The following is a 27,895-nucleotide window of genomic DNA, read 5'->3' on the forward strand; positions in this document are numbered from 1 at the left end:
AAACATGTACAGATTGTTTGCTCATTTTTGGGGTTTAACCTTCAAAACATTAAATGTTTGTGTCTTGGTTCTTAATATTTGATAGCTGCAAAGGGCATTGGTGAGAAGAATATTTTAATTTGGTTGCTTTGGGGATATTTTATATACATGCTATGTATTTCTGAATGTAAAACAGTATTCAGCTACCTTTCTATGGCCATGTGGTAATATTTGAGATTGTAAGAATTGGTGGTTGGAACCTTCTTTAGTAATTTCATACTTTTGCAGTTTCCCAGCATTTTTAAATGTGTGCGAATACTAGGAGGGCTTACAGTGGTTGTTTACAGATAGTCTGGACATAATGCAAGAACAATATAAGGTTAGATGAAGATTTCAGAAAGGATGCAAAGTATTTGAATCACGGCTACTGATATTTCCTTTTATTAACTGAATAATCCACACAAATATTTTTATTTTGATATATACTCTAATTTTTGTTCCATATGCATAGAACAATTGCTGAATTCCCACTTCAGCATTTTCATGGTTAAATACATGTAATCAGCTAATGGAGGGCCAACAAAAATTGGTGCATGTTTTCTACTGGCGCCTGTTTTGTGATTTATTGAGACCGGAACAACAGACTAACAGAACTCTTGGGTGAACATCTAAAGCACTATATGTAAATGTTTGATAATGATTGTTGCTATCAGTGCTGTGTATTGGGATACAGCATTAATTCAGATTTTTGTCTCCATCAGAAACAGTCAAAATAAAGGGTAAAACTAAGAAATTGCATTTTATTTTCACTTACTTGTGTGCTATAGTTTGGAAAAATCTCTCATTCAGACATTTATCAAGTTCATTGTGGGAATTGTGGGAGTATTTTTGTCCCCTTTGTCCGATCAGGGGCATTAAATCCTGTTGGGGGGGTGAATTGATTAGCTGCTGTCTTGGTATTGGCTAGTTTTGGATATCGGCCTAACATGGCTAGGAGCGCATGAATGCGCCGCGGTCAAATGTCACTCAAAGGTTGCAGGGTCACTTCCAATGAAAAGGCAAGGAGAGCTGCTTTTCATCGCCCCAGAGCGGGGCCGGGACAAAGATGATTCGCACACAGATGAAAATGTGGCGCTTTATGTCTTCCCACCTGACCGTGGCATGTCTGAGCTCTGCGTGAATGAGGGATGGTAGTAAAGTGACCCAAGTCTAGACAAGGAGGACGTGAACAACATGTTTTGCGAGACATGATGCGACACGCCCCGTGTTTGGCTTTCACGCTTTCCGCCGTGCGCCATTGACGATTTTTTTTTTTTTTTGTTTTAATTTAACATTTGCTCCTTTTCGTTTGTGCAGGAGATCTGCTTAAGTCTGTAATGCGCAAAAGATCAGAAAGTATCTTAACAGGTAAAAAAATGAAAATAATAATAACCAACAGCTCTTCTGAAAATAAGCAGCTCATTAACTTATTTATGAACGCCACCTCTGTAAATTCTGTCTGGACGCATTTAACATGGGATTTCTCACCGGACTGTGTAGTTCAGTGCGCACGCTTGTTGAGACAGCTTGAAACCACGGATACACGTTTTCTTTGATGTTTTTACAATGTTTGTCCAGTTGCTTGGCGCATAGTGCTGCTTCATAAAAGTTTCAGACACAGGACGACCACGGGGGCGGAGAGGGACTGCCCTTTCCACCTCCATTCACTCTGAAAAGCTGATATTGCGTTGTCCGCTCATTGTGCAGTTCAGTTCGCTTATCTCGCTGATCCCGACAAAATCCAAGTCGATTTTTCTCAATATTGCACACGTTTTTATTATCAAGGCGAACATTTTATGCAGCCCATTATTTATTACCTGGATATGTTTGGTTAATTTAATGCCCATCGCACGGGAATTCGTCTTGATCACTGGGAATACAACTTTTTTCTCTTTGCGCAAAGCAAACTGACTCAGCTCACGTTTATGCATAAAAAGGGCGGACACATTTGAAAATCGACAATAACCGTATTCTTGTTGAGAAGACCCAAAGCTGGAATGGAATTACTGGGTGGTCTGCTCATACAAACGATCAAATATGCATAATTTCTCTCTACAATTCCTGGCGGATAGACATACAAAGGGTGCAAATTGCCATAGTGCAACAGGCGCAAATAAACTACGATGGACACGTGCACATTTGTTGATTCTATTGGTTTGCGATTTACTCGAGGTCTCTTTGTGTGCAAGTGTGGCAGGAACCAAAGCTGAACACGAAGGGTTTTGTCCTAACAAGCTGAACTCCAATCTTTGGGTTGATGCACAAAGCACGTGTGAGAGGGAATGCAACATCGATGAGGTGAGTTCGATTATGTTACCATACATATGAATATTAAAGAACAGCCAAACGTATGTTAATCAAAGCATCTTATGATTTGCTCATCTAAACGTTAAACATCTTATTGTTTTATATATTTTATATTCAGGACTGTGCTGACTTTGAGAAGTGCTGCACAAATGTGTGTGGCTTCAACAGCTGTGTTGCTGCTCGGTTCTCTGATGGCACCCCTGCTCAGCCACATGAACAGGGTGCAGGGAAGGGTGATGCTGCCTCTGCTTCCACAGCTACCTGTGAGGGCTTTATCTGCAGCCAGCAGGGAGCAACCTGTGACATCTGGGATGGACAGCCCATCTGTAAGTGCCAGGACCGGTGTGAGAAGGAGCCCAACTTCACCTGTGCATCAGATGGCCTCACCTATTTCAACCGCTGCTACATGGACGCAGAAGCCTGCATCCGGGGGGTGACACTAACTGTGGTCCCCTGCCGATTCTATCTTGCTGGCCCCCCCACCAGTCCGCTGCCTCAAGACACTACAGTTCACCCCACCCCAACATCCTCCCAGGAGGACCCTATGCCTCCCACACTGTACTCCAACCCTCACCACCAATCCATCTATGTTGGAGGCACAGTCAACTTCCACTGCGACGTTATTGGAGTCCCCAGACCTGATGTAACATGGGAAAAGCAAAGTGACCGGCGTGAACGCCTGGTCATGAGGCCTGATCAGATGTATGGAAATGTGGTGATCACTAACATTGGACAGCTAGTGATTTACAATGCCCAGGTGTGGGATACCGGCATCTACACCTGTATTGCACGGAATTCTGCGGGAGTTCTTCGTGCAGACTATCCTCTGTCTGTAATTCGTCGGTCAGATGACGACTTCTCTGAAGATCCCGAGATGCCCATGGGACGGCCATTCTCACCAGCAGACTGCCTGGCAGAAGTCGACCTGAGAGTTTGCAGTAGAGAGCGTCATGTTGACTGGTATTATGACAGCAAGTTGGGCTCCTGCGTGACCTTTAGCAGTGGTGGATGCGATGACAGCCGCAACCGATTCGAGACTTACGAAGAGTGCAAGGCCTCTTGCCAGAGAGAGGACATGGGGATCTGCTCTCTGCCTGCTGTTCAAGGTCCCTGCAAAGCTTGGGAGGCGCGTTGGTCCTGGAATTCCTTAATGAAACAGTGCCAAGCCTTTGCCTATGGTGGCTGCCATGGAAATGCCAACAACTTCCACACCAAAAAGGACTGTGAGGCCAACTGCCCACAGCCCAAAAGGAAACCTTGCAAGACCTGTCGAGTGAAGGGGAAAATGGTGCCCAGCTTGTGCCGCAGTGACTTTGCTATTGTGGGCCGGCTGACAGAGTTAGTTGAGGATCTGGACTCTGGGTTAGCCCGCTTTAGCTTGGAAGAAGTCTTGAGAGATGAAAAGATGGGCTTAACTTTCTTCAATACCAAACACTTGGAGGTGACTATTGCCAAGATAGACTGGAGCTGTCCCTGCCCCAACATCACTATGGAGGAAAACCCTTTGCTGGTGATGGGTGTGGTGCAGGATGGCATTGCCATCATCCACTCAGACAGCTATGTCAGAGCCATAAATGAACGCAGACTCAAAAAGCTGCGTGATGCTCTGGATAAAAAGACCTGCGACGCCTTATGAAAGCATCACTTAGACTTGTTTTGCCACAGAAGGGTTGTAGTCACATCTGTGTTTTCATAATGAAGACAAACATCAGAATTGCAACAGAAAAGCTGATATTTAATAACTATTTATCAAAACAGAATAGAACAAGTTAAATACTGCATGCTAATGTAGGTATGAGATCTTTTTTATTCCAACACAGGTATAATAACATTCCAGGTGTGTTGATTCCCATCCTATTAATACTAGTGCAAAAATGCAGTTTTCAAATAAGTTTAATATTTTTTGTGAACTCTGCATTGTGAAAGTAGTGAGAATAGCAGCGACACATGTTGATCATGTTGCAAAAATCTCTAGCTTGTAATGCTAAACAAATAGACACCTGCATTATATTTACTGTAGTTCATTATTTTCTGCTCTTCACGTTAGTTTCACCATCTGTTTCATAAATATTTTTTTTTGTTTTATGCAATGTACAGTATATGCTCTCTTTAATTATTTCCTTCTTCAAAGCACTTCTACTAAGTCAGTTTCACACTTAAAAAAAAAAGAAAGAAAACTTCATTGTCTTAAAGAATATATTGTACAAAGGCAACATGTTTGTGAGATTTATTAATTTAACTCATGTGCAATACATAAGAATATAGTTTATTATAGGTTAGAGCATAACAGCTTAGATCAACTTAGTTAATCTAATGTCAGCGTGTATTAGAATGTGGAGAAAACATGATCCGTTTACAGCTCTTGAAAATTTGTCAATGTATCTCAACTCCAAATTAAGGCATTTTGACCCTCCTGCATCAGGATACGTCACACCAAACTCTCCTTCCTGAAAAGGAGACATTTGTTGTTTGCTGGCATGTCCACCTGGGAAAGAAAAAGTAGCATCAGTAAACCAGTATCCTACAAAACTGTCCTCATAGTTTACATGCTGAGTTAAAGGTTATGCTGGATGCTTACATGGGCTGATTACTTACCATTCTCTCCAGGTACAAACCATTGCTTTGTGCCAGAGAATTGAGGAGCGAGATATCCCTGAGGCCCCATTCTGGGTTTCTGCAATATTAAACAATAATATTTGAAATCCCCTGGTCACCTTTGCTTACTTTATTATGGAATTTTTTTTTTCTTTGCATGTGTTTTGTGGTTTTGGCTTCACACATCAGGACATTCTGTTCACACAAACCAACAGGCTGCTAAATCCATGAGTTATTTGAACATTACCCTGTGTAACCCAGTTTTTGTTCCTGTGTTATATCCTGATTACTTCTTGCATCAAAGGTGGAACTTTATATTATTCTTTTCATTTAATTGTAAATTAATTACAAGTTAATGATTGGTCACAAAAACAGAGTTTAAAAAGAATAATATATATTTTCTCTACCTTTGAGTCATAAGCCATCTCGATATACCCCCTTACTACCAAGAAACAATTTTTTCTGTTGCATAGTGTTACTGGTTCTCTGCTATGCAAAATTTAAAAAAGAATAACAGTGCTGTCAGCAGCGTGTTTTGTCTCTTTCTGGCAACTGAATTACATTGAAAATAAGAGTGTAGGAAGGTGGACAGATTCTGTATCTCTACAAAAGCTGTACAAAAAGAACAGTTATTTGTGTTATTAACATGACATTAAACATTTGATTTTTAAATATCACAGTTATCTTCAATGCTAGCAGGTACAGATAGGTTCACAGGTATTTGGACGATGACAACACGTCTGTGCACCACCACCACTGTGCACTTTAAATCAGAGAGTCAAGATTTGATTAAGTGCAGACTTTTATCTATAATTTAGAGGGTTTAACAAAAGTTTTGCATTAACTATTTAGGAGTTATAGCCATTTTTATACATAGTCCCCCATTTTCAGAAACTCAAAGTCATTGGACAAGCTAATTTTTTTTTTTTTTTAAAGTATTGTTTTTGATACTTGATGAAAATCCTTTGCATCAGTGACTGCCTGAAGTCTAGAACCCATGGACATGATCAAATGCTGTGTTTCCTCCCTTGAGATGCTTTGCCAGGCTTTTACTGCAGCCACCTTCAGCTGCTGCCTGACTGTGGGTCTCTCTGCACTCAGTTTTGCCCTCAGTAACTGAAAAGCATGCGCAGTTAGGTGGAGATCAGGTGAATGACTAGGCCATTGAAGATTATCTAATTTCTTTGCCTCGAGAAATTCTTGGGTTGTTTTTGCAGTATGCTTTGAGTCATTAACCATTTGGACTGTGAAGCGCTGTCCAATTTGTTTTGTGGCACTTGGCTGACTCTTGAAGAGCATTGTACACTTCAGAATTCATCTGCTACTTTTATCAGTGGTCGTGTCATCGACGAACACTTTTCAGCATTTAGCTGCATTTTTTTTTTTTTTAAATCTCTTCCTCTCTCCTCCAGCTTTCCTTTGACTGTACATTAAGGCGACTTATCTGAGGTTATATGTTGCCAGTGAGAGGGCTGGGCAGGCCACATCCATGCACCTGTGTGCGCCTTTTGGGGTGCAAAGATGCACAGCATGCAAAATGGATGCTGTGATGAAAACAGTTTATTTAAGCAAGAGTGATAGACTTGAAAATGATGCATGAACTCTGAGCATTTACTCCTGTTTACCTGTAATATCACTGCTCAGATTTAATGTTCAAAAGAGGCTAAAATAAACCACAGGCCATCACATTGATTCACATGTGCAATCCGGCACTGAAGCCTCCTCATAACATGATTGACTTACACAAAGCTCTAAAAGGGTCATAAAATACAGAGCACATTACCTCTGCCGTAGGCTGTAGTCAAAGTCCACATTGCTTTGAGGGGTGATCTGACCATTTACTGCATATGGCTGAGAGAAGCAATGAAACACGTTATGTAGTCTTTACTGTTACACATCAAAGTTTAGATTTGATAATGGCTTGTGATGTATATAGTGCATTGGTGACAATAAATGTTTTGCCATTTACCCCATAAGTCAGTAGAAGGCCTTGCGGTTTCAGCACTACTCCAGCCCCTCTGAATAAACCCTAAAAGAAGACAACATCTTAATGCACATCATCACATCACAGGCAGGGGGTCTGGTTCTTGGTTTCTGCTTTAGATTGAAATAACTAAGGTCAATATTGTGAAGATGCATGCTTAAATTATTATCTGTGGAGTTGTAGTGTAAACGTACTTCAGACAGTATACACTGTATTATTTGCACTTATGGTACCTTAAATACCAGGGCCAATCAGTAAATTCGAGACAAAGTAGGTGGATTTTGATAGAAATGAAATATTTATTTATTTAAAAAAATCAAATCATAAAACTCACCAAAAACCTTAATCATAACTGAACCTTACTTCATAGTTAACTTAAGATGCTGTGCAGCTGGTATGTGTCAGATTGAGAACTTGCTATATTTAGGCTACTATTACACTATGTATTACCACGCATCTTTAACCTGCAACTGCCACTTGTGGCCACAGGGGTCTCTCTTCAGCAAATGTTACAAAGATTTAAGCAAATATTAAAAATGTCTTGCACATCTTAGCAGTTTAGGCTTCCCCTTTTAGAAATTTAAAACTAAGAGCAGTAGAATAGGTTTAGGGCTGGACAAAGATGTACTCCAAGCCCACTGTTGGTAATCAGAAATAATAATAAACTGAGTTTATTTAGTAGAAATTTGTTTATATATTTGCATTTGAAAAGCACAAAAAACTACTACTACTACTACTACTACTACTACTACTACTACTACTACTACTACTAATAATAATAATAATAAATAAATGACTCAAACCACATTTTATCTTACGGTCCTTTTGTGAGTCCTTATGATTAGATCATAAATCCATACATCCATATGTCCCCAGCAGGTCCCTGAGGTCATGTGATCAGGGCCTGCTGGCTGTCCATCAGACAAGACTGACAACTAAAGGAGTCAGAGCTTTTGTAACAGTGGCCCCCAGACTCTAGAACTCTCTCCCTCCAAGCCTGAGATCTGTGGACTCAGCGATCTCTTTTAAAAGCAGCTATAAACTCATCTTTTTAGCTTTACTTTTGGGTAACCGTTTTTTTTAATGTTATAGCATTTTTGTTGTGAAGCACTTTGCAATATTTATCTTAAAAGGTGCTATAACATTTTACCTACTTACAAAACCAGAGGCAATAGTCTGTACTTTAGCAGTGAATATATCATTACCAGTCAAAAACATACAAATACAATTGCACAAGCTTTTGGGAGGCTCTGAGCCTGGGAACAGTCCTGCACCTTTCCTGGTGGTAATCCAGTTTTTTCTGGCATGCCCCACTTCAGAGGCTGAAAAAAAAGTCACACCCCACAACACCCAATTTTTAATCAATCGTAAGAAATAATAAAGGTTGACTATAAATGGAAAATGGGTTAGCAGGACAGCATTATCAAACTCTTGGTCATTTTCTTTTCATTAATTATATCACTCCATATTTTTTCCTTGGTCCTACGTGCCCTGTGGCAGTGGCTCAGTGCTGCACAATTTGAGAGAACCACTGAATCAGCAGTCCTACCTCTGTACAAGCGAAAGGAGAAATGTGGATCATGTTGATGTTGAGCAGCAGGTCGAGGCTCTCTGGCTGAATACCTCCCCAGTATTGAAAGGGCAGAGAAGCATCCAGGTGAATGGCAGGCTTCACATTGTTCAGCCGGTAGTGGGCTCTATATGCTTCTATACTAATGGAAACAAAAGACATTACAGGCAACCTCCCCAAAAAAAAAAAAAAAAAAAGAATCTGACAACATGATGCCCTGCAATTGTAGCAGGTACAGTGTTATTAGTAATACAAAGTATAAAACTTTGCCCATCATATAAAAACTGCTGTGATTATCTATAACGGAATGCAATGTCTTGCATTAGAACATATTAACTGTATGAGTCTGAGTTTATACGCACACACACATATCTTGTTTACCTGACTATAGACTGGCGATCATACTCGGAGGGCTGCCAGGTTATATTCGGCAGGGCCCGAGCAAAGTGTGTGACATGCTGCCCAGTACCGGAGGAGATCTCCAGAGCCTGCAGGGGTCTCCCGGTGTGCACACTATCACGGAGCACCGCCAGGATGGGCTCCTTGTTCCTCTCCGCGGCGGCGGCGCTCATCATCGTGCCAAACCCCGGGTATAACAGTCGAGCTATACGACGTAGTTTATGAAACCACTCCAGCAGGTCTGCGAAACGTTACACCAGACTGAGTCACTCAACACGACGCCCCCGAACGTTTTGTTTTTCGACCTAAAATGGTCCATTTCCGCATTTCCTCACGTGACTGATCTCACATCCAATAAGAACGCGGGACGGGCGCAGGTTATAAAAGAATCACGAGCAAACAACGTACACATTTTGCGCAGGTTTCTTTATTCAAGGGAAAATAACATTTACACGGTAGAAGATACAGACATTTCTTACATATGAACAACACATCCCATCTCAGACTGAAATACAAAATCAAAGAGACTCCAAAAGCAACGCACAATAAGTTATAATTCATGCGGACAGAACGTAAATAGAATAAAAAAAAAACAAACAAAAACAAAAAAACAAAAAACGAACAAAATATTTTTGGTAAACACAAATATACTTCACACAGGATTGTAACTATGGCTACGGTTTGAATGACATACACCAATGTAGTTATTTAGAGGTTAAAGAGGAGATTTATGTCTACACCAGTGAATTAAACATCAGTGAATTAAAAAAAAAAAAAAAAAAAAAGAACCAAGATGGAAATAATACTGTATATCTTTTGAGCTATTGGCTTACTAAATCAGTGTGAAAAAAATTTGAACTAAAAGTATCTAAATGTCTTTTTTATTGAACACACTTTTAAAAGAACTATATACTCAGTAATATATATAGTCAGAGGAATACAGTGCAAACATACTGATTACAATTAATTAAAATACTTGAGTGCTGTGATGAATAATGGAGTTATAGCCAGTTGCTTTATTTGAGTGACTAATTGTACAGTGATGTGATGGTGACGGCTGCTTTTAAGCAATTGTGAGCTGCTCATCTTTTCCTTCCAGCCCTTCTGCAGGCTCTGGATTTTGACTCTGCTCATTTGCCATGTTGAGAACTGTCTGTGGTGTGTTTTCAACAGATTTTGAGATTTCAAGTGAACAGGTTTGATCCAGAGGTGGATTTGGACAGAGGATGGTTTGATTATTGTCAAACCCATCTAGACTAGTTGCAGTGGTGACCACAGAATCACTGAAGATTGTATTAGAAAAGACAGATTTAAAGGTGAATGAGGTGTCAAAAAGTGACTCCTGCACAGAGGATTTGGGGCAATCTGTGGGAGCAACAGCTGCCGGGTCTCTTGGAGGTTTGACAGGAGGAATGGGCTCAGACTCACTGTTGTTAATGGCTGTCTCTGGTTGTTGATTCTGACTCGCTGCTCCCTCCTGAATGTTACACTCTGAATACTCTGAAACCTGAACAGGGAGCAGGTCAGTCTTGACTATCACCTTATAGTCACTGTTGACACTGGATCGTCGGGATGAGCCCTCTGCTGTAGAAATGACACTGCTTGCACGAGGGAGACCTTTGGGAGACCAAGGCCCTTTCAGTCGCATCCCCTCTTTTCCCAGAGGGGAAGAGAAGCAGTTGAGGCAGCCAGACATTGAGGATGACTTACCCTGAACATACAACACTGTGATTGGTGAACAAGCAGAAGCTCGGGTAGTTTCAGCTTTGCTTGTGCTCAATTTTGGATTCATCCCATTGAGTCCTGGATTGGTTTTGCTTGTACCTCCTGAATCTGATGCGCGTCTTATCGCCTTCCCCCTTGGCCCTCTTCGAATGCTTTTTGTGCCTCTTCTAAGCCAGAAATCTTGAGACAGCACTGGGTCTCTCTGTTTTGGTTCACATTGGATATCTAAAATCTGACTGTTAGCAGTGGCTACAGTAAAGGTTTTCTCTTTGTGCTGCTGCTTTGTGTGTTGGGGGGTTGAGGTATCACTGGGTGCTTGGTAGGAGGAGGAGGAGGAACGGCGTGATGGAAGCTGCTGGACAGGGCTGCTTCCATTTGACCATGGCTCGTTCTCCAGGCTCAGGTTAAACTCAACACTGCTCTCACTCTGGGCTCTGCTCTTGGTGCAATTCAGCCCTGAAAAGAGATTAGGATGTTTTTTTTTCTTTTAGAGCTGCAGTTCATATAAAAATAAAATAAAATCTTCGATCATGAAAACATCTCTCTGTTCTATCAACTTAATATTCTAAATGGCCAATAGGGAGCAGCAAAGTTAACAGTTGGCACTGGAGACCAGCATAGAGATTAATATGAAACAAGGTCATGATTGCGATTTGATGGATTTAGTCTAATTCCTGCACGTTTGCTGAGTCCTCTAAATGAGTATCCCAAAGGTTTTACCATGATTTTGCAGCTCATCATTGTCCTCAAGTCCAGATGGCAAATTGCTATCATTTGAATCTTTATCTGTTGGGCAAAAAATAAAACAATTATTGTGTGAATGACACTTTTCTACGCTTAAGCAAGAAAAATGCATGAAATGCTGTTATTTTATTATTCTACACTTTATTCTACTTTGTAATCAGTTAAAATGAACAAAAACAAACAAACAAACAAACAAAAAATAAAACACTGGTTGATACATGCAGCTACCTGTCACCCACAGCTTAGAAACATCTGGAACAATGTCAGTGGTGATACTGTTCAGATGGCCAGATGGCAGAGTGGTGGTATGAGGTAGGGGGAGGGTGGACGAGATGGAGATGGTAAGCGATGAGGTCAGTGGGTCTTTCCTGCTTTCCTCCACATCAGCTTCTGGCTCTTCCAGCTGTACTGAGCTGTCAGGACAGCACTTTACCTCTAATGGGGGCGAGGGATAGACTAAGCTGCTCAGGGCTACATTAATGGACAAATGAATGGAAGAAGTGGGATGTGGATGAGGTACATGGGTAGAGAAATGAAATGGTTGTGAAGATTATGAGGGTCTTTTTTTTTCAGTAGTGGTCAATATATAAACAGATGTACAGCATGAAATTATTACATTATAGTCTGAATCTGTGTTGCCCTCACTATAGCCTGGCAGGACAAAGCTAGTGCCACAACAGCGTGTTCCTGCAATGCAGCATTTCTTTGACCTCTGTGGTTCTAATAAAATACCCCACACTGTTCCAAATATAGCCACTCTGATAGCAAATAAGGTCTGCAGGAGCCTGAATCTGCAGGAATATGCAATATCATAACAAATAACTTTAAATTAGGTTGGTGAAATGAGGTTGTCATTAATGTCTACACTGGGAACACATTACCCAGTGATTTTAGAACTTGGGAAAAATTCTCTCACATATGAGCTAGTGTTATGTTAGCATTATGGCATGGGTACAACAGTATAAAGCACACAGCAGCTAGAATTATTGAAGTAAAAGAGTAAAAAGGGCAAGATAAGGCCAGACAGTGGACCACAGTCTTTCTTACATATGGAACGCCGAAAGAGGGACTTGACTTTGTCTCTGTCCTTCAGCCGGTTCCTCATACGGGGAAACATTTTCAGAGTGGCTTTTTAAGTGTGACCACATGGGAGACACAGAGAAGAGATAGGAGGGAGGGTATGTATGTCAGCAGAGAGTAGGGGAAAAAAGAGAGGGGAAAAGTAGGAAGGGCAGGAAAAGACAAGGGGAAAAGAGAGCCAAGGGTGATGGGAGGAGTGAATAAATACATAAAGACAAGAGAAAGACAAAGGGGAGACATACTGAGGATTGCTCAAGAAACTTTACATACTTCATACATCGTGAAGAATGACACTGTGGGCATGACACACGCACCACACAACATACTCTGAGTTTTAACATTGCTTCTGTGACGTCTGCTTCTGAATTACTTGAAAAACAGAGTCTTCACACACACTGTATAGTTAACAACACAATTAAGAATATGCTTTTTTCTTTTTGTTCCTGCAGCCACGCGCATTCAAGTAGTGATGAACTTATTTTCTTAATATTTATATAATTGGCATGGAAACAGGTTTACTTCAAAATACATTTATTTATTTGTGTTTTGGCACCTGCCAAAAATCTTGAAGCAGAAAAGGGCTTTTTTTTGGTCAAATTCTGGGAAGATGAGCCTCCATCAAATGTAGCTTCACATGTACATGAAACTAATCCGTTCGTCACTTCACCCGTGCCTCTCTGTACAGTGCCTGTGAATCGGACCTTAGCTGAACACTCCTGCATGATTTGTTCTGGCTCTGATGACGATCTGTTAAATTTGAGAAGGAAATACTCACTGCTGTTACGTTGGGGTGAGACGGCATCACATGCTGATGTGGAGGCTGAGCCTCCAGAGCCATCTGAGCTGATGAAAGAACTGTTGTCGTGACAGGAGAGTTGAGGCTCAGCAACGCCTGCGTGTGTGGGTGTGGGTGGGCGTTCAGGCCCATGCTCACGGCTGTTGGATTTTATCAGCTTCTTCAGCTTCAGAGTAATCCAGTTCCCACGTCTGTGGAAGAGCAGCTATTTAAGATAAATTAAATACTCTACGGATATAACACAGAGGCTGATCTGCACAGTAAATGTACTGGTCATCAGGTGGTCAGGCATCACCAATCACGTACCCATCAAAGTGAGCTTGAAATTCTCATGATCAGATTAAAGAATCAATACCTTAAGTACATTCAGGAATATCTTAAAGACCTCTTAGTATCAAACTATCCCAATAGAGTACTTTGCTCTCGGAGTGTAGGTGTACTCCAATGGTTCCCAAAAGTAGAATGGGAGGCATGGCCTTCAGGTATAAGGTTCCTGTCTTTAACATAGTTATGCTGCTATAAGCTCAGGCTGCTGGAGGACTTCATGTGATGCACTGAACATTTCTATTCCACTCTACTTTATTCACTCCAGACACATTTACATGCCACTAATAAATGTCATAAAGTTTTGTCTACATTCGACTACATACAAACAAATGTTGTTCCATGCTGTGAAAATGCCTTAATTGATCAAATAACTGTATATATGAACTGAAATGTATTTAAAATGCCATCACACTTGTTTCATCATTGTCACTTAAAATGTGGAAACAAAAACTAAAGGTGTTCTCTTACCTGCGAGGAGGCGAGGGCTCATAAAACTTGTACTGGTCCATTATCTTTTCCTCCAGCTTCTCCTTCTGCCTCCTTAAATCGTTAAGCTTGTCACTGAAAAGAAGATAGATTGATCATGAATATAATTTTGGTATCACTGCAGTGGCATTTTTTGATATCCCGATTAGGAACATGCTGAGTTGTCTGCAGGTACCAAACATTTTTTAGCTCATTAACAAAATACTGTAACATGCAGATTAGATCGCAGTAGATTTACTGTTATCTAATCATGATTTTAGCCCCATGCACTTACATATACTGTCGTTCTTCGACATGAAAGAGATCTTTGCTTTCCATAGTTTGCTCCAACAAGGTCCGGTTCTGCAGCATCAAGGTCTCAATCTGGTTGAGCAGGTGGCGATTCTCTTCTTCGAGGTTGCCCTTCAATTGGCTCAGCAACTAAGCATCATATGAACATGAATGCATACAAGTAAACATCTATCAAAAGCACAAACTGATATGCAATTATGAAAATAACAAGTTGTAACAGAATACATAATTTCAGTTAATTGAGTCTATGTGGCAACTGGCGACCTGCCCAGGGTGTTCCTCACTTCATTCCCAATGGCAGCTGGGATAGGCTCCAGCCCCCTGGGAACGCTGAATTGGTTAAGCATTTAATAAAATGTTTGGACTGATGTTTTTTATGCAGCTAGCAGATTGCTCAAAAGGTGATGAGGTTAATAAGGTAAGGTTTTTTTTTTTTTTTTTTTTTTAAGTGCTAATACCTGCTCATTTAAAAGAATGTCCATACCTCACACTGATTTGTGAGTTTTGTGCAAGTGATGTCCAGCTGCTGATAGTCCTTTTTGAGCTTCGAGAAGTCTGCCTCCAGCCAGGTGTGCTCCAGCTTGGCCTCATTCAGCTGGCTCTTGAGCTGCTTGTGATCCGATGTCAGCACCTCGTTATCGTTAAGAAGCTGACGGTATGTCTGGTTCAGCCTAAAAAAAAAAATGCACCATTAGAAGTATTACCTTGCCCACATTCATATATATATATATATATATATATATATATATATATATATATATATACACACACACATATACACACACACGTGTGCTCTTGTGTGTGTGTGTGTGTGCTATCTCACCAATCCTTCTCATCGCGGAGCCTGCAGCACTCAGCAGCGGTTGTCCGGTGCTGTTCTTTCTCTAGAGCCATCCTCATCTGCTCCTCCTTCAGGGCTTTCTCCAGGTCCTCTAATTTGGTACGCTGCTGCAACAGGCTGTTGTATCTAAATTTTTCCCCAGTACAAAGACAAACCCAAACATAAAGTTCATGTTTGGATTTGGATTTGAAAATCTGAATGGTTTAAATAGACCTAGATCACTGGATTTACAAAATGTTCTCATTCTCATTCCCAGCTTCCTTGTGACCTACCTGTCTTGAAGGGTGCGGTGCTCCAGTTCCAGTGTGCGGTGAGCATTTTTCAGACAGCCATGTTTGCCCATCAGGGCCTCATACTCCATGGCTTGTCTCTCATGCAGAACTGCCAAGCGCTCATGATCTCGTAACAGCTGCTCTTGAGCACCACGCAACTCTTCACGTTCGTGTATAGCACTGTCCCGTTCACTTTCTGTCTTAGACTGCTGCTGCTGCAGCTGAGTGTTTTGGGCCATAAGGGAGGCACTCTGTGAATTCAGTGTGGACTTTTCCACCTGGAGAAAAAGGCCAAGCAGTTAAGGTAACATAAATAGTTTGAGTACGCCGCTGACAAGAGTAGAAGCTTACCAGAGGATATTACAGGAGCTTTTATGTGAATTCTGTTACAGAGACTAGTATGTATTGTAATGACACCTGCAGGGTAGCATTGTGTGTCTGCAATGCTGTGTTGTTCTCCTGCAGTGAGGCAGCCTGCCTCTGCAGGGCAAGGATCTGAGCTTGCTGGCTGTCAGACTGACTTTCCAGGTGCTTTAGTTGGGCTTGTAAAGCCTGGCGTTCTGCCTCCAGTGTTGCATTCTGCATAAGCGAGGAGAAAGATGTAATGATAATCAGTAGCGTGGTGTTAGGTTTAGGACAATCTGCTATCAAATTTGGTCTGTCGCAGAAGGAAATTCTTCTGTGTACAGGAATCCCTGATATAATTTAATATTGCAGAGGCCATTCTTTATGTCTACAGAAATGTGTCATTTACATTTCTCTCCACTTCAATGAGGCGGTCTTTCAGCTTCAGCAGTTCTTTGGTAGCCTCCTGGCTTTCACGTAGCCATTCGCTCATGGCTTTGCCCGTTTCTCTTGGAGGGGGGGAGCCTGATGTTGTCCTTTCCTCCTCCTGCCTCTGTTGCAAGGCTTCATAGCTGAGCTTCACCTGTGTGATGGAAGGGAGTCATACACTTGGATCTAGAGATGCTAACAGGTCTGGAAAGCTTAACTTTATTCCTTACACTCTTTAGTTCCTGGCGCAGCTGCAGATTCAGAGAGGAGGATTCTTGCAGACGGGCCTCCAATGAAGCCAACTTGTCGTCTTTTATCTGCAGAGACTTTTTCAGAGAAGTCTCTAGCTCAGACTCAAGCATTTTGAACCTGCTGCAAAAAGAAATTATTTTGCATTATAAAACTCTGCATGATTTATAACATCCTTTTAAATGGTTACAAGATGGGAAGAGAAAACACCATATAGTATGTATATACCTGTTATCTGGTGTCTCTTGTTCAACCTGCTGTGTACTCTCTTGGTTCAGGACCTTCATCTCCAGCTCATGGGAAAGCTTCTCTAGGTCATTGTCTCTCTGCTGGTTCCTCAGCTTCTCACTAACTAGCTCCTAAAGATGGACGATACATTTCAATTACACCAAACAGGTTTCCATAATAGCAGCATTTCTGAAGTAGTTGTAGACATGCACGCTGCCACTGAATACCAGACACAGTGCTTAACAAATTTATTAGAGCACTTGTATAAAAACAAGTAAACGCAATTATTTCAGAAATCTGCCAAAAACATGTTTAAAACAAAAAATTATATTGCTATTAGGTAACTAACTAAATTCCAGTTTAAGTTGGCACAGAAAGTCAGATGTCAGAAAAACGAATTAAGCATGATATTCAAATGCTAAAACAAAATTTTCTATTCAGGAATGCAAGTAAATAACTGTAATTTGGCATCTTAATCTTAATCAATATTATTTGGCATCTTAATCAAAAAATAAAAATGTGTTTTACTATTTTTTTTCTGTTTTTTTGTAAAAGAGTAATGTTGAAAATTCATGGATATGAACAATAATTATATTTTAGCATTAAAAATATAATTTGGATTAAAGTGCTCGGACATACTGGTGGATTAACCATTACAGAAACATAAAAAAATGATTTTGGTAATTACCAATGCTATTAATGTGGGGCAGCTGTGGCATAAACCTTATGTTGGGTTGTGCTCTAATAAATCTGTTAAGCACTGTAGGTCAGGTTATGCATCCAGCCTCACTTCTCTGAGGGTTGCCAGGGTTCTCTGGTCGATAGCAGCCTGCTTGGTCAGTTCTCTGTTGTCTCTCTCCAGGCCTTTTACCCTCTCAGCAGTTTCCCTTAATCCCTCCACCTCCTTTACGAGAAAACGCATCTCCCTTTCCAAGCTAGCCATACAAACATTACTGCTGTCTAATTTGGCTTCTTGGATTTCAGCCTGAAAAAGAGGAAGATAGAACAGTAGATATTTTATTCGAAACATTATCCAATGCTAGAAAACTGACACCTCTTATCTACGAAAAAAGGCTACCTACTTGTTGCCGGAGTCGTCGATTCTCTTTCTCTAGCTGCCTCTTGTCTCTCTCCAGGGCAGTTGTTTCATGCTCCAGGGTCTGCTTCTCTGTTTCTAACTGCTCCAGGCGTCTTACAGAGATGCGAAGTTCTTCTAAGGAGGCCTGCAGACTCTGGTTTTCTGCTTCCAGCTCCTCAACTTCTGCTTCTAGACGCTGAACCTTTCGGTCTTGAAGACGGAGGAGGAGCAAAGAAACAAACTAATCTGGAGATATTTTGCAATATAAGTACATAAATATTATTTCTTTTCTACAGAACCTACCAGTGTTGTCAAGAGAAGTCTGTAGATGCTGATTTACTGTGTCCAGGGCCCTGCACTTGGCCTCTAGCCGCTGTGTGTGCTTGCTGGCATAGGACGAGCGTGTTGGCAGACCTGTGAAGATGCTTTCATGGCAGGGACTGCTGTTCTTTGAGCCAGGGGAGTGATCACGTGATCTAACAAAACAATGGCGCCTATTGTGATTGTTTTCTAAGACTTCCAAATCAGACATCCTTTTTTTGAAATGGTCTCCACTGTCTCCATCCTCTAGCTGCCCTTTTTCTTGAATATGAAGGTCTGGATTATCTGTGAGGAGGTTCACACTTTGGACTCGCTCCAGTTCCTCTGTGTCTAGCTCCTGATGGCAGTTTAAATCTCCATTTAACATATACTCTGTTACAATACTGAGGGAGACTCCATTAGTGTGATTTTTCACATTTGAGCAGGAAGTTTGCAACACTGAGGACTCGTCTGTTGATGAGGTACAGTTGTTGTTGCTACACACCACCTGGTGGCTATGTTTGGTTTGTGTGATGTTATTAATGGAAGCTCTGAGCTCCTCAATTGTCTTCAGGAGATGTTTGTTCTCTTTCTCCAGTTTCAGCATCCGACTGCAGGCCCTCTCACTGACTTCCTCACTCAGGGTCTGTTGGCCTTTTGACAAACACATACGCAGTTAACTTTCAGGAAATAAACAAATAAAAGTAGTTCATTTTTGCAGGAATGTGATTTTCTGGTCACTTTTACATGTTTTAATGCTGCAATTTACAATTATGAGCCTAGGTGGATCCAATAATGCATGCACTTATTTATATAATTTATATTGCTATCTCCTTATCTACTCTCACTGGAACATACATTAACCTAGACTCTCATTACATCTGCTCTTACCCTGGGAGTTTTCTGTGGTCTTGGAGAGTTGCTCTAACTCCCAGCCCAGGTGTTGGGATTCCTCCATACTCCTCCTCTGTGCCAAACACAAAGCCAAGTTCTCTGTTTGCAATTCCTCGATGCGCCTCCGATCTGCCTCCCGCTCCTGAAGTGAAAACCCAAAGTATAAGAAGTGTTATGAGAACACAATCTGTCCAGCTGCTATAAGAACTAGAGGAACATTAAATCTAAAAGCCTTTGGAATCAAGTGTTAAACTCCAGATATTTTCCATCCATCCATCCATTCTCTTCCGCTTGTCCGGGGCTGGGTCGTGGGGGCAGGAGCCTAAGCAGAGAAGCCCAGGCTTCCCTCTCCCAAGCATATTTTAAATCATATTTTTGGTAACCTCTGTGGAGATGCCTGACCTGTTCCATGTCGTGGACCTGGGCCTTCAGCAGAAGATTGTGCTTCTCCAGCTGGTGGATTTTATCTGAGCGTGCCCTCCAGCCTTCCAACTGATCCTCCAAAACTTCTTTGGTCTCCTGGAGTACCCTGTTATCCTCCTTTAACTCCTGAAACAACAACAAAAAAATTGAATCCACCTTATAGACTCAAATCACCGAAGCACACTTTTTCCCACCTAACTGTCATATTTCTCTTCATTTTAATATCTCACTTCAATATTTAATTATACATTTTGTGTACTTTCTACATGTATTTATACTGCCTCAACCTCCACTTTGGCTTTGTAGAACTCCATCTTGTGCAGTTGCTCCCTGTAGCGTCCCACTTCACTCTCCAGTTTGTCCGCCTTGATGGCTCTCTCTCTCAGGGCATCCAGTTCATCGCGGTAGGTGCGGGCTGCGCGTGCATCCACAAGCAGCAGGGAATTCTGGTAAAGGTTAAGAAAAAAGCATAATTTATGAGACTTACACCATAAAATCCGAAGTTCATCAAACATCTATCCTCAAATATAAGTTATTTTCATTATTTCATTTATTGCAAAGCTGCAATAAACCATAGGAAGCATAAATGGAGCAAGAGAGAGAATACTGGCTTACTGTAGTCAGGTAGCTAGAAACATAAATGTTAGATTTGTGTGTTTTTTGGTATGGTATGATATGTGATGATCTAATCTGTTGTCACATTATAACCTTAGCTGGGGAAGCCATGGCGTGTATCAAATTTAAAGTGATATAATGACCTTTTCCATTCCACTGGACATAAATGGCCAAAAGAAAAGAAATACTGCTTTTATTTTCAGTAAACATTTAGTTGTGAGAAACATATGAACCATGCTAACTAGTGCAGCCATCTCAGCTACAAGGCTTAAACAAACACAAGTTGAGGTTTCCTGATCAGACAAACCCACGGGGGCTTAAGTTGTATCTGAGTCAGTGTTCAGCGGTTTAAATTTGTAGATGTTAAGCACGGATCTGCAGAAAAGTATGGTGGTCATTAATCTGCATAAGCTGCAGAGAGGTCAGGAGGTTACTGATTGTCACCATTATAAGGAGCTGTGATTTTTTTTTTCTCTTTTGTGTTCTTTGAATTGTGCAGACCTCCTGCTGGATCCTCTTCAGCTCAGACTCCATGTTCTCCAACTCATGTCTGCTGTCCAGCATCTGTTCACTCTTCTCCTCTCTGGGAGGAGGTCAGAGAGACAATCAAGTTGGTAACTTAGCATGCACTACATTTTAAACATGAAATTTAAATAATAACTAGGCCCTTTTTATTGCTGTTGCAAAAAAAAAAAAAAGTGCACAAATAAACACAAATAATTATGACCAGAAGTTTCAAACACAAAACTAGTTAATCTACTTTTTTTCCTTCCCATGTGCTTACGAAAAAAAAATGTGTTATTATAGACAAAGTGCTTACTCAAGTACTTACTATAAATAAATGAATAGTCTATGGCCAATCAGAAAATCAGAGCATGTCCAATGGCTTTATGTGACATTGTGTTTGCTCAGAGCAACAGTATGTGAACCTGATGGGATGGACCGCAATAATGGAACTGGGATCTTGATTGGATCAGCTTTAGCATGTGTGTTCGTGTGTGCAGTATCTACTGATATGCAGAGCAAATATGGGTCAGTGGTAGTGCATAGCCACTGAACCTGCCAAGCAGGCAGTAATGTGGGCCAAACTCTGCAGGGCATCTCTTATCCTGCGCTCACTCATTCTCTCTGCCTCCCATTTACTCACTGCTGGCAGTTACACAGCGAAAAGGAAACCCATTTACCAATCACCACCCTTAGGAAGAAATCTACAATGCTAAACCCAATAATCCTTTACTGTGGGAGTAAGGTGAGCACTTTACTCTGCAAACATTTTGGTGAAATGCAAATTCATGGAGGAAAGATGGATCACAAAATCTAGGCTGAATTTGCTGCTTATATCACAAGTTTAAATCTTTTGGGAATTTCATAGAATCTCAAATTTTACCAACAGCCATAAAAGTGGCACAAAAATGGAGATTTAACAGAGAACCTTCTTTAAATTACTTGATGTTTAATTTAACTTAATTTTTTGATTGATCTAACACATAAAGTAGCGAGCTCAAATCATCACACAAAATAAAATGTGAAAATGTTCTGCTCTCAAATAGATCTTAACTTTTAAAGCTAATTTTAGTCAGCAAATAAACAAAACAATTCTTTTTCTCCACCTATCACGCACTTACAGCTCCTGTCTAAGTCGTCTGATCTTTGCCTTGGAGTCAGCCAGTTCCACCGCCAGGTGTTGTTGGGTCCCCACCTGGTGCTGCTGCATGCTAGGAGAGTAGCTGGCAGATTGTGGGCTGGATGGGCTATTGAGCACGCTAACCACACCTTCCTTCTCCTGTATTAGCTCTGCTATGGTCTGTAGATAGGAAGCGGGATTGATACCACAGGCTGAACATAAGAGATACAACATGTGTCCAGTCTGTGTCAGTCTAACATGTAAAAACGTCTTGATAAAAGAATATCCATGCCTTATTAGGCACACTTTGTTCCCATAAAAAATATGCAGCTAATACAGTACATAAATATGAAATATAAGTACCTCCAGATGGGCATCCCTCTGATCCAGCAGGTGTCGGAGGTGTGTGGCCATATTTCTTATTACTGCCTCCATCTCATCAGGGTTCACCTCACTAGAATCCAACCACTGCAGATCCAGCACATTTTCCTGACTGTGAGTCCACTGTTAAATAAGGAAGGGGAATATCAGAGTATTTTGGGGGAAAGAAAATACAATACACAGCAACTACACAAACAACTACACAAAAACAAAATGATTACCTGTACAAAAATGCTGTAGCATTCAAAGCACATGTGATATAAACTCAAATACCTCCTGAATATGCACAGCTATCGCAGCTTTTGTTTCAAAGTCAAGCGTCTGGATTCTCTCAATGTACTCTTCTTTCTTCTCACACTGCAAAAATGCACAAAAAAGCTGACTGACACAGAAACCTACCACAGACACAGTTCTTAAATGTTAATCAGTCAGTATTTACCTGGACTGCACATCCCAACAGTAATAGCAAGAGTTTCTTCATTTCATCCAGACTTTGCTCTATGGGAGTGAAGAAATTGAATTATCTGAAAATAAACTCACTGGATCGAAATAGGACTGCTGGCATGGATTTAAACTGAACAGAGCGCTGGTTGGTGAATTTGGGTCATCACTTGCCAAAGCACTGCCATCAGAAGTTAGAGCGGTTATCAGACTGAGAGCGGTGTGCAACTGAATTAAAATGATATCAGAAAGAGCTGAGAAGAGTCGGCTCCATTTTAAGAAGAAAAACACTCAAAGATTTTCAATGCTAACTATTCAGAAACAAAGATCACTTGTTCTACAATGGAGATAAAGCAGTGCATATTGAGAAATTGTTTTAAAGAGCATACCACTATAAGGAGTCCTGCCAAGCAGCAGCACATTTGGCAAAGGAGTCATGATTAATTGTCTCAGATTATCCTACAAAAAAGAGACAGAAAGGACCAAGAGAGATTGTTAGAAAAAAACCCACATTTGGCTAAAGTGAAACACTTCTTGTAGTCTAGCCAAAGGGCTTGAATAGATAGAGATGTATGTATGTACAGCACATAGGACCTGCTTAAATACATGTATAGAAACACTGCCAACAAATGGGTGAGCGGTCTGAATGGGTAGATGACAGAGCTGGTTTCCCCGGTGCTGTAGTGAAATTCTACAAGACTGTTTGGTGCAGCCTTGTTTCAGCCCATAAGCAGCTTGCATACATGGTCCTGGTGTGTGTGCGTGTGTGTGTGTGTGTGTGTAGTGAATTGTTTTTGGCTAATGAACAGTAAACATTAAGTAATTCCTGATTCCCATATGTAAGGAAAGCTAGACTTGACTGGAATCATTTAGTTTTTGATGCAGAACAGCCTAGCTTGCACGTATAGTTACATATTTTGCTGATTGACTCTTTCATATTTTCATATGCATCTCTATCATATTGAACTGCATCTCTTTAATGTAAATTTTAGCGCCATTAGAGCATTAGCATTTAGCTAAAAGTTCCACTTAGTTAAACCAGTGGAGCGGTCATGTCCTTTAACTGACCTCAGAGAATAAAATAAACAAAAATAGACTGCAGCACTTCACAAGGTGCCCTAGATGTATAGTACCTTATTAATAATAATTTTAATACAGATATAAGCATGGCAAGCTGCAGTTTGTCTCAAAGACGAGAATGGAACAAACTGATTGCATCTGTTTCCATTGACTGGTGACAAACAACTTAAAATGTGTACAGTTGCGTCCGTGAGTCTTTGAAAAATGACACAATTTGTGTAATTTTGTACAGAAGCATAGTGCAGAGTTTCAGGTTTAACTCAAAGATTTTAACAAAAGTTCAGCATTAACTGAATTACAGCCATTTTTATACATAGTTCCCCATTTTCAAAGTCTCCAAAGTAAGTGGACAAACTGACATAATTTTAAATCTAAGGATTATTTTTAATACTTGGATAAAAAAATCCTTTACAGTCAGTGTCTGTTTCAAGTCTAGAACCCCTGTGTTTCCTCCCTTCAGGTGCTCTACCAGGCCTTTACTGCTGCCTGCCTTCAGTCGCTGCAGTTGTTTTTGGGCCTCTGTGCCTTAAGTAATCTCCTCAGTAACTGAAAAGCATGTTCTATTGAGCTGAGATCAGGTGGCCAATGAAAAATATCCCATTTCTTTGCCCCGAGAAGCTCTTGGTTTGCTTTTTAGTATGCTTTGCATCATTATTCATTTGCACTGTTCAATCAGTTTTGCAGCTCCAGAATTTACCTTTCTTTTTAAGAATAATTTGGCCACTGCTAAAGTTAAAAAAAATCTCTGATAGGTTTATTCTGGCTTTTCAGGCTAATGATGATCTCCTTCACTTGCACCGACATCTCTTTGGACCTCATTATTAAGCTTGTCAGTCAATTGTTCAGGTACTTTTGAGCCTCTGAAATTTGTATAAAAATGGGTGCAAGTCCTAAACAGTTAATGCAGTGCTTTTGTAAAAGTACTTGAATTAAAGCTGAAAGTCTGCACTTCATTGAATGCTGAATGATTTAAAATCCACTGTGTTGGTGTGAAGACACAAAATTACACAAATTGTACAAATATCCAAATACTAACATAACTAGCAACTGTATGTATTCCAAAAGCAACTACAGTAGAAACACAGGGTAGGTGTGCTGCTATTGTGGTTTCAAATAATCTGTGGTAACAAAATACTACTACTATTACTACTAATAATAAAACAACTATTCCTTCATTGTCCTGTTCTCAGTGAAATAGATTGTCTGCTGATCCTGACTGATCTGAAAGCTTAGATTGAATCGTACTTAATTACTCTGACACAGACAGAAAATCCAAGATTTCTGCATCACTGCTCTCTGCCCATGAATCTTGCAACTTTATATGTGATTCCAAAGCTCTGTCTGTCTGTGGCTCTGACTGTAGGTTTACTCGGGCTCTTAATGCCGTTTTTGTGCCGATTACAGATGTTCACAAGACTGAAATTTAGGCCATGCATCTTAAGAAGAACTAGTTGATCTGCTGGGGTACAAGTGCTACTAAATCGACCAGTATGTTGAAGTTAAAGTGAAACCCTGAATATATCATAATCTGATGTTGAGGGAGATTGAAAGCTTTGCAGCCTGTATCATTGATTTATATAACAAATGGTTGAGAAACTGGGTAAGGAACAACCAAAACTCACCAGATAAAATGTCTTGATTTGCTGAACAAGAAAGTTCAGGTTCTGAATCCTCTGACTTGGATCCTTGCTCACTTTGTTTGCACCCTGAGATGCAGCTGAAGGATTTCTGCAAATGTAGTATAAAGGTGTTTTACTTGTCGTTACTGCTATTTTCAAACCAGCCAACAAGTAAACAAACTATTGTTAATAGAAACGGGTATGAGGAAGCTGCAACTGGTAAAAGTCTTGACTTGGGAACATGTGTGAGGTCTCTATTCATTGCCAACTCATAGGCTGTGTGACATCATTCCTTTCAGCCAACAAACTGGAGTTTTCGTGACTTTCCATCGTAAAGAAATACTGTAGTGGGCTTCTAGGGCTGTAGGGCTAGAGCCTACTGTGGTCAGTGATTGAACTGCCAAAATGTCATCATGGACCTCAGTGCTGTTACAGAGTTCAGATTTCAAAGACTTCACCTTGTTGCGTAAAACAGGACACAGACAACGTGGCGAAGATACTGAGAAAGAAATTGATTTATATACACTGATCAAAAGAAGGTAAAGAGCAAAAAGAGTGCGACATAATCAATGAAAGAAACACAAATATAATGCTGAACTGCTCATTCTCCCTTTGTGGGATGTTTCAAGATTCAAGAGACTTTAATTCCCATAAATAAATAAATATTCCTTTACTCTGAGTTGCCATCAGTTTGACTGTGGCAGGAAGGAAACTTTTATGGAATCTAGTCCTGTCTGTGATGATGCTGTCTGTTCTACTTTGTCCTGTTTATGTACTCTTTCTCCCTCCCATCTGTGTCCCAGTGGCACTAAACACCAGGCCCTAATCCGAGAGGGTCTTCCCAATCCAGGAGATTATCCCGCCTCTTCCCCTCCCTTCAGTGCAATTTTTTTTTCATTTAGAGCTGGTTATTGTGACCCTGGGGAGATAAGTGGGATGAATGGATACTATAGATTTGCAATGGCAAGAGAGCATTTTCCACAAGTGTACTGAGTCATCTTTTTTTTTCTCTCTTCCTTTGCAGATCTTCAAAATTAGTCAGGAGTCTGCTGTCAATGTCTGAAATGTCATTTCAACCTGCATACGAAGGCTTAACACACTGGCACCACTAGGTAGTATTTGTTGAGGATGAGGGTAATTCCCTCAGAACATAAGGCAAACCAATTATAATCTCTTAAGTAGCATCTTTCCAGTATCAATGATGTCCCTCATGTTTTGGTAGCTCTCTTGCCTTCAGTCTGGTCTGTCTTCAACTGTACATCTATGGTTAACTTTTATGTTAATTCTAACATTTATATCAGACACCCTAACCTGTCAGTAATGAGGAAGTCTGCTGCAGACTACAAAGGTCTCCTTTATTACTGCAGAGTAACAAAGCTGGTACTGTTGGTGCCTGGATAAGAATTTTAGCAGATGCTTCATACATTATCAGTGGCTGCTACAGCATGAAGCAAGAAGACACCTACTGTTCAAAAAACAGCTTCTTTATCAACCTTGGTCATCGTACATCAGACAAAAAAATCAGAATCTATCTTGACACTTGACCTAGATTGGACACGTGATAAATTAACTATAGGCTGTAAGAGCCAAACTGGCATGAAGTGACTTACATTTGAGTCATTATGTCGTTTAGAAAGACTCCATCCAGCAGTTCAGAAAAATCCAAGTGCATGCCCCCATCATTTGGCACGAACGTCCTTACCTAAATAGCAAAGAGAGTATAGGATCTGAGGTCGATATCACAGTATCTGGGAAGAAATAAGAGCCTTTTACATCACTTACCCAAGTGACAAGTGGACTCAGCATGAACTGATCCAAGCAGGGCAGAAAAACTCCACTCTCCATCGTTACCAAGGTTTTGATTGATTGATCTCAAAAGAACATCCAAGCTGATTTAATATAGATAACACCGATATCAACGTAGGAAATACATCTTTTAACAGAAGTGATCCAGTACTGCATTTCCTCCAGAAGAATTTCCTCCTTGGATTGCCTTGGTTTCTCTCACAAACTCCTGAGATCTCGCAGTTTAAAAATCGCAAAGTGAGCGTTCAAACATATGCGGATTTTGTCCCGGAACACCACACATACACACGCACCCATCCTCTCCGGTCCTCTGCTGCAAAGGCATCTGCCGTCAATACCCCAAACCCTCCTCCTCCTCCTCCTGCTCCTGCTCCCAGCCTCTCTGCTAGTTGCACAGAGACAGTTGGCACTGCCGTATTTGGGATGTTTAAAGGACTGAAGAAGTTTTGAAAAGTGACAGCTTAGCTAAATAGAAATCTTACTTCCTTAACATAACCAACTCTAGAAATTAAAAAAAGGAAATATTCTTTGCCTTTGGGTTCATGTTTTGAAGTTACTGCAGCAGAGACGCAGAAATAGCTTCGCCTTTAATTTGTTACCATGGTAATGGCGCTCCCGCCCCTCCCTCACAGCAGCAGCAGCAGCAGCAGCCTCTTTTCCACCGGGCAGCTGTAAGAAGTAAGGCTGCTGCTGCTGATACATCCACATCAGCGTTGCCACTTAGCGTTTGCTTCTTCAAGAATCACTGAGGCGCTGTTAAATCCCAGCTCAGCACTATGCAGTAAACCAGTGATTTTACACGGAAAGACAAACCAGCTCAGAGAGCTTGGCAATCGCTAAAAACGTTAATCAGAATTTAAAAGGTCGCTTTACTCATCCAGAAAGAAACCTCTGAATACTTCAAACCCAAACCAAAATCCTAGTGCGAAACTTCGGCACCCAAAAGCT

The 27,895-nt window shown here is 40.8% G+C and overlaps 3 protein-coding genes across 5 annotated transcripts; 1 reads left to right on the top strand and 2 right to left on the bottom strand.

The window, feature by feature from the left end:
• The first annotated feature begins 2,055 nt into the window (after window positions 1-2,055).
• On the top strand, window positions 2,056-4,182 carry wfikkn1 (WAP, follistatin/kazal, immunoglobulin, kunitz and netrin domain containing 1). Its single transcript, XM_030727745.1, has 2 exons — window positions 2,056-2,316; window positions 2,444-4,182. Exons 1-2 carry the CDS (start codon window positions 2,056-2,058, stop codon window positions 3,959-3,961), a joined length of 1,779 nt encoding a protein of 592 aa, XP_030583605.1. The 3' UTR covers window positions 3,962-4,182.
• On the bottom strand, window positions 4,110-9,192 carry mettl26 (methyltransferase like 26). Its single transcript, XM_030727755.1, has 6 exons — window positions 8,856-9,192; window positions 8,454-8,616; window positions 6,890-6,949; window positions 6,704-6,771; window positions 4,921-4,999; window positions 4,110-4,810 (listed from the first exon to the last, which is right to left on the bottom strand). The coding sequence occupies exons 1-6, from the start codon at window positions 9,047-9,049 to the stop codon at window positions 4,754-4,756; spliced, it is 621 nt and encodes a 206-aa protein (XP_030583615.1). The 5' UTR covers window positions 9,050-9,192; the 3' UTR covers window positions 4,110-4,753.
• Window positions 9,193-9,280: 88 nt separating this feature from the next.
• ccdc88aa (coiled-coil domain containing 88Aa) lies at window positions 9,281-27,533 on the bottom strand. Of its 3 annotated transcripts, none has more exons than XM_030727725.1 (29): window positions 26,924-27,533; window positions 26,752-26,843; window positions 25,145-25,250; window positions 22,832-22,901; window positions 22,441-22,499; window positions 22,275-22,358; window positions 21,984-22,124; window positions 21,622-21,800; window positions 20,498-20,579; window positions 19,669-19,827; window positions 19,361-19,507; window positions 18,956-19,100; window positions 18,068-18,718; window positions 17,769-17,974; window positions 17,477-17,671; window positions 16,687-16,817; window positions 16,440-16,578; window positions 16,190-16,363; window positions 15,853-16,014; window positions 15,436-15,713; window positions 15,146-15,289; window positions 14,807-14,993; window positions 14,306-14,451; window positions 14,014-14,106; window positions 13,198-13,409; window positions 12,390-12,470; window positions 11,571-11,813; window positions 11,319-11,384; window positions 9,281-11,054 (listed from the first exon to the last, which is right to left on the bottom strand). In XM_030727725.1, the coding sequence occupies exons 1-29, from the start codon at window positions 26,984-26,986 to the stop codon at window positions 9,937-9,939; spliced, it is 5,553 nt and encodes a 1,850-aa protein (XP_030583585.1). In that variant the 5' UTR covers window positions 26,987-27,533; the 3' UTR covers window positions 9,281-9,936. The 3 variants fall into 3 exon arrangements, with proteins under 3 accessions (XP_030583585.1, XP_030583576.1, XP_030583594.1); XM_030727716.1 differs by having other exon boundaries at window positions 16,440-16,581; XM_030727734.1 differs by lacking the exons at window positions 11,571-11,813; window positions 12,390-12,470 and having other exon boundaries at window positions 16,440-16,581.
• Window positions 27,534-27,895: the final 362 nt, after the last annotated feature.

This window comes from Archocentrus centrarchus, chromosome 1 (genome assembly GCF_007364275.1).
Source record: "Archocentrus centrarchus isolate MPI-CPG fArcCen1 chromosome 1, fArcCen1, whole genome shotgun sequence".
In the NCBI taxonomy this organism is placed as follows: Eukaryota; Metazoa; Chordata; class Actinopteri; order Cichliformes; family Cichlidae; genus Archocentrus; species Archocentrus centrarchus.

Bases quoted from the DNA above. Each gene is read 5' to 3' on its own strand.
- wfikkn1 (XM_030727745.1), top strand. From the start codon at position 2,056: ATGCATAATTTCTCTCTACAATTCCTGGCGGATAGACATACAAAGGGT. The intron at 2,317-2,443 runs GTGAGTTCGATT...TTTTATATTCAG, and splicing joins GGGAATGCAACATCGATGAG to GACTGTGCTGACTTTGAGAA.
- mettl26 (XM_030727755.1), bottom strand. From the start codon at position 9,049: ATGATGAGCGCCGCCGCCGCGGAGAGGAACAAGGAGCCCATCCTGGCG. The intron at 8,617-8,855 runs GTAAACAAGATA...TGTTTCCATTAG, and splicing joins GATCGCCAGTCTATAGTCAG to TATAGAAGCATATAGAGCCC. The intron at 6,950-8,453 runs GTAGGACTGCTG...GTCTTCTTTTAG, and splicing joins CTCCTTTCGCTTGTACAGAG to GGTTTATTCAGAGGGGCTGG.
- ccdc88aa (XM_030727716.1), bottom strand. From the start codon at position 26,986: ATGGAGAGTGGAGTTTTTCTGCCCTGCTTGGATCAGTTCATGCTGAGT. The intron at 22,902-25,144 runs GTGAGTTTTGGT...TCTTTTTTGTAG, and splicing joins AAATCAAGACATTTTATCTG to GATAATCTGAGACAATTAAT. The intron at 12,471-13,197 runs GTGAGTATTTCC...ACACTTAAAAAG, and splicing joins CTCACCCCAACGTAACAGCA to CCACTCTGAAAATGTTTCCC.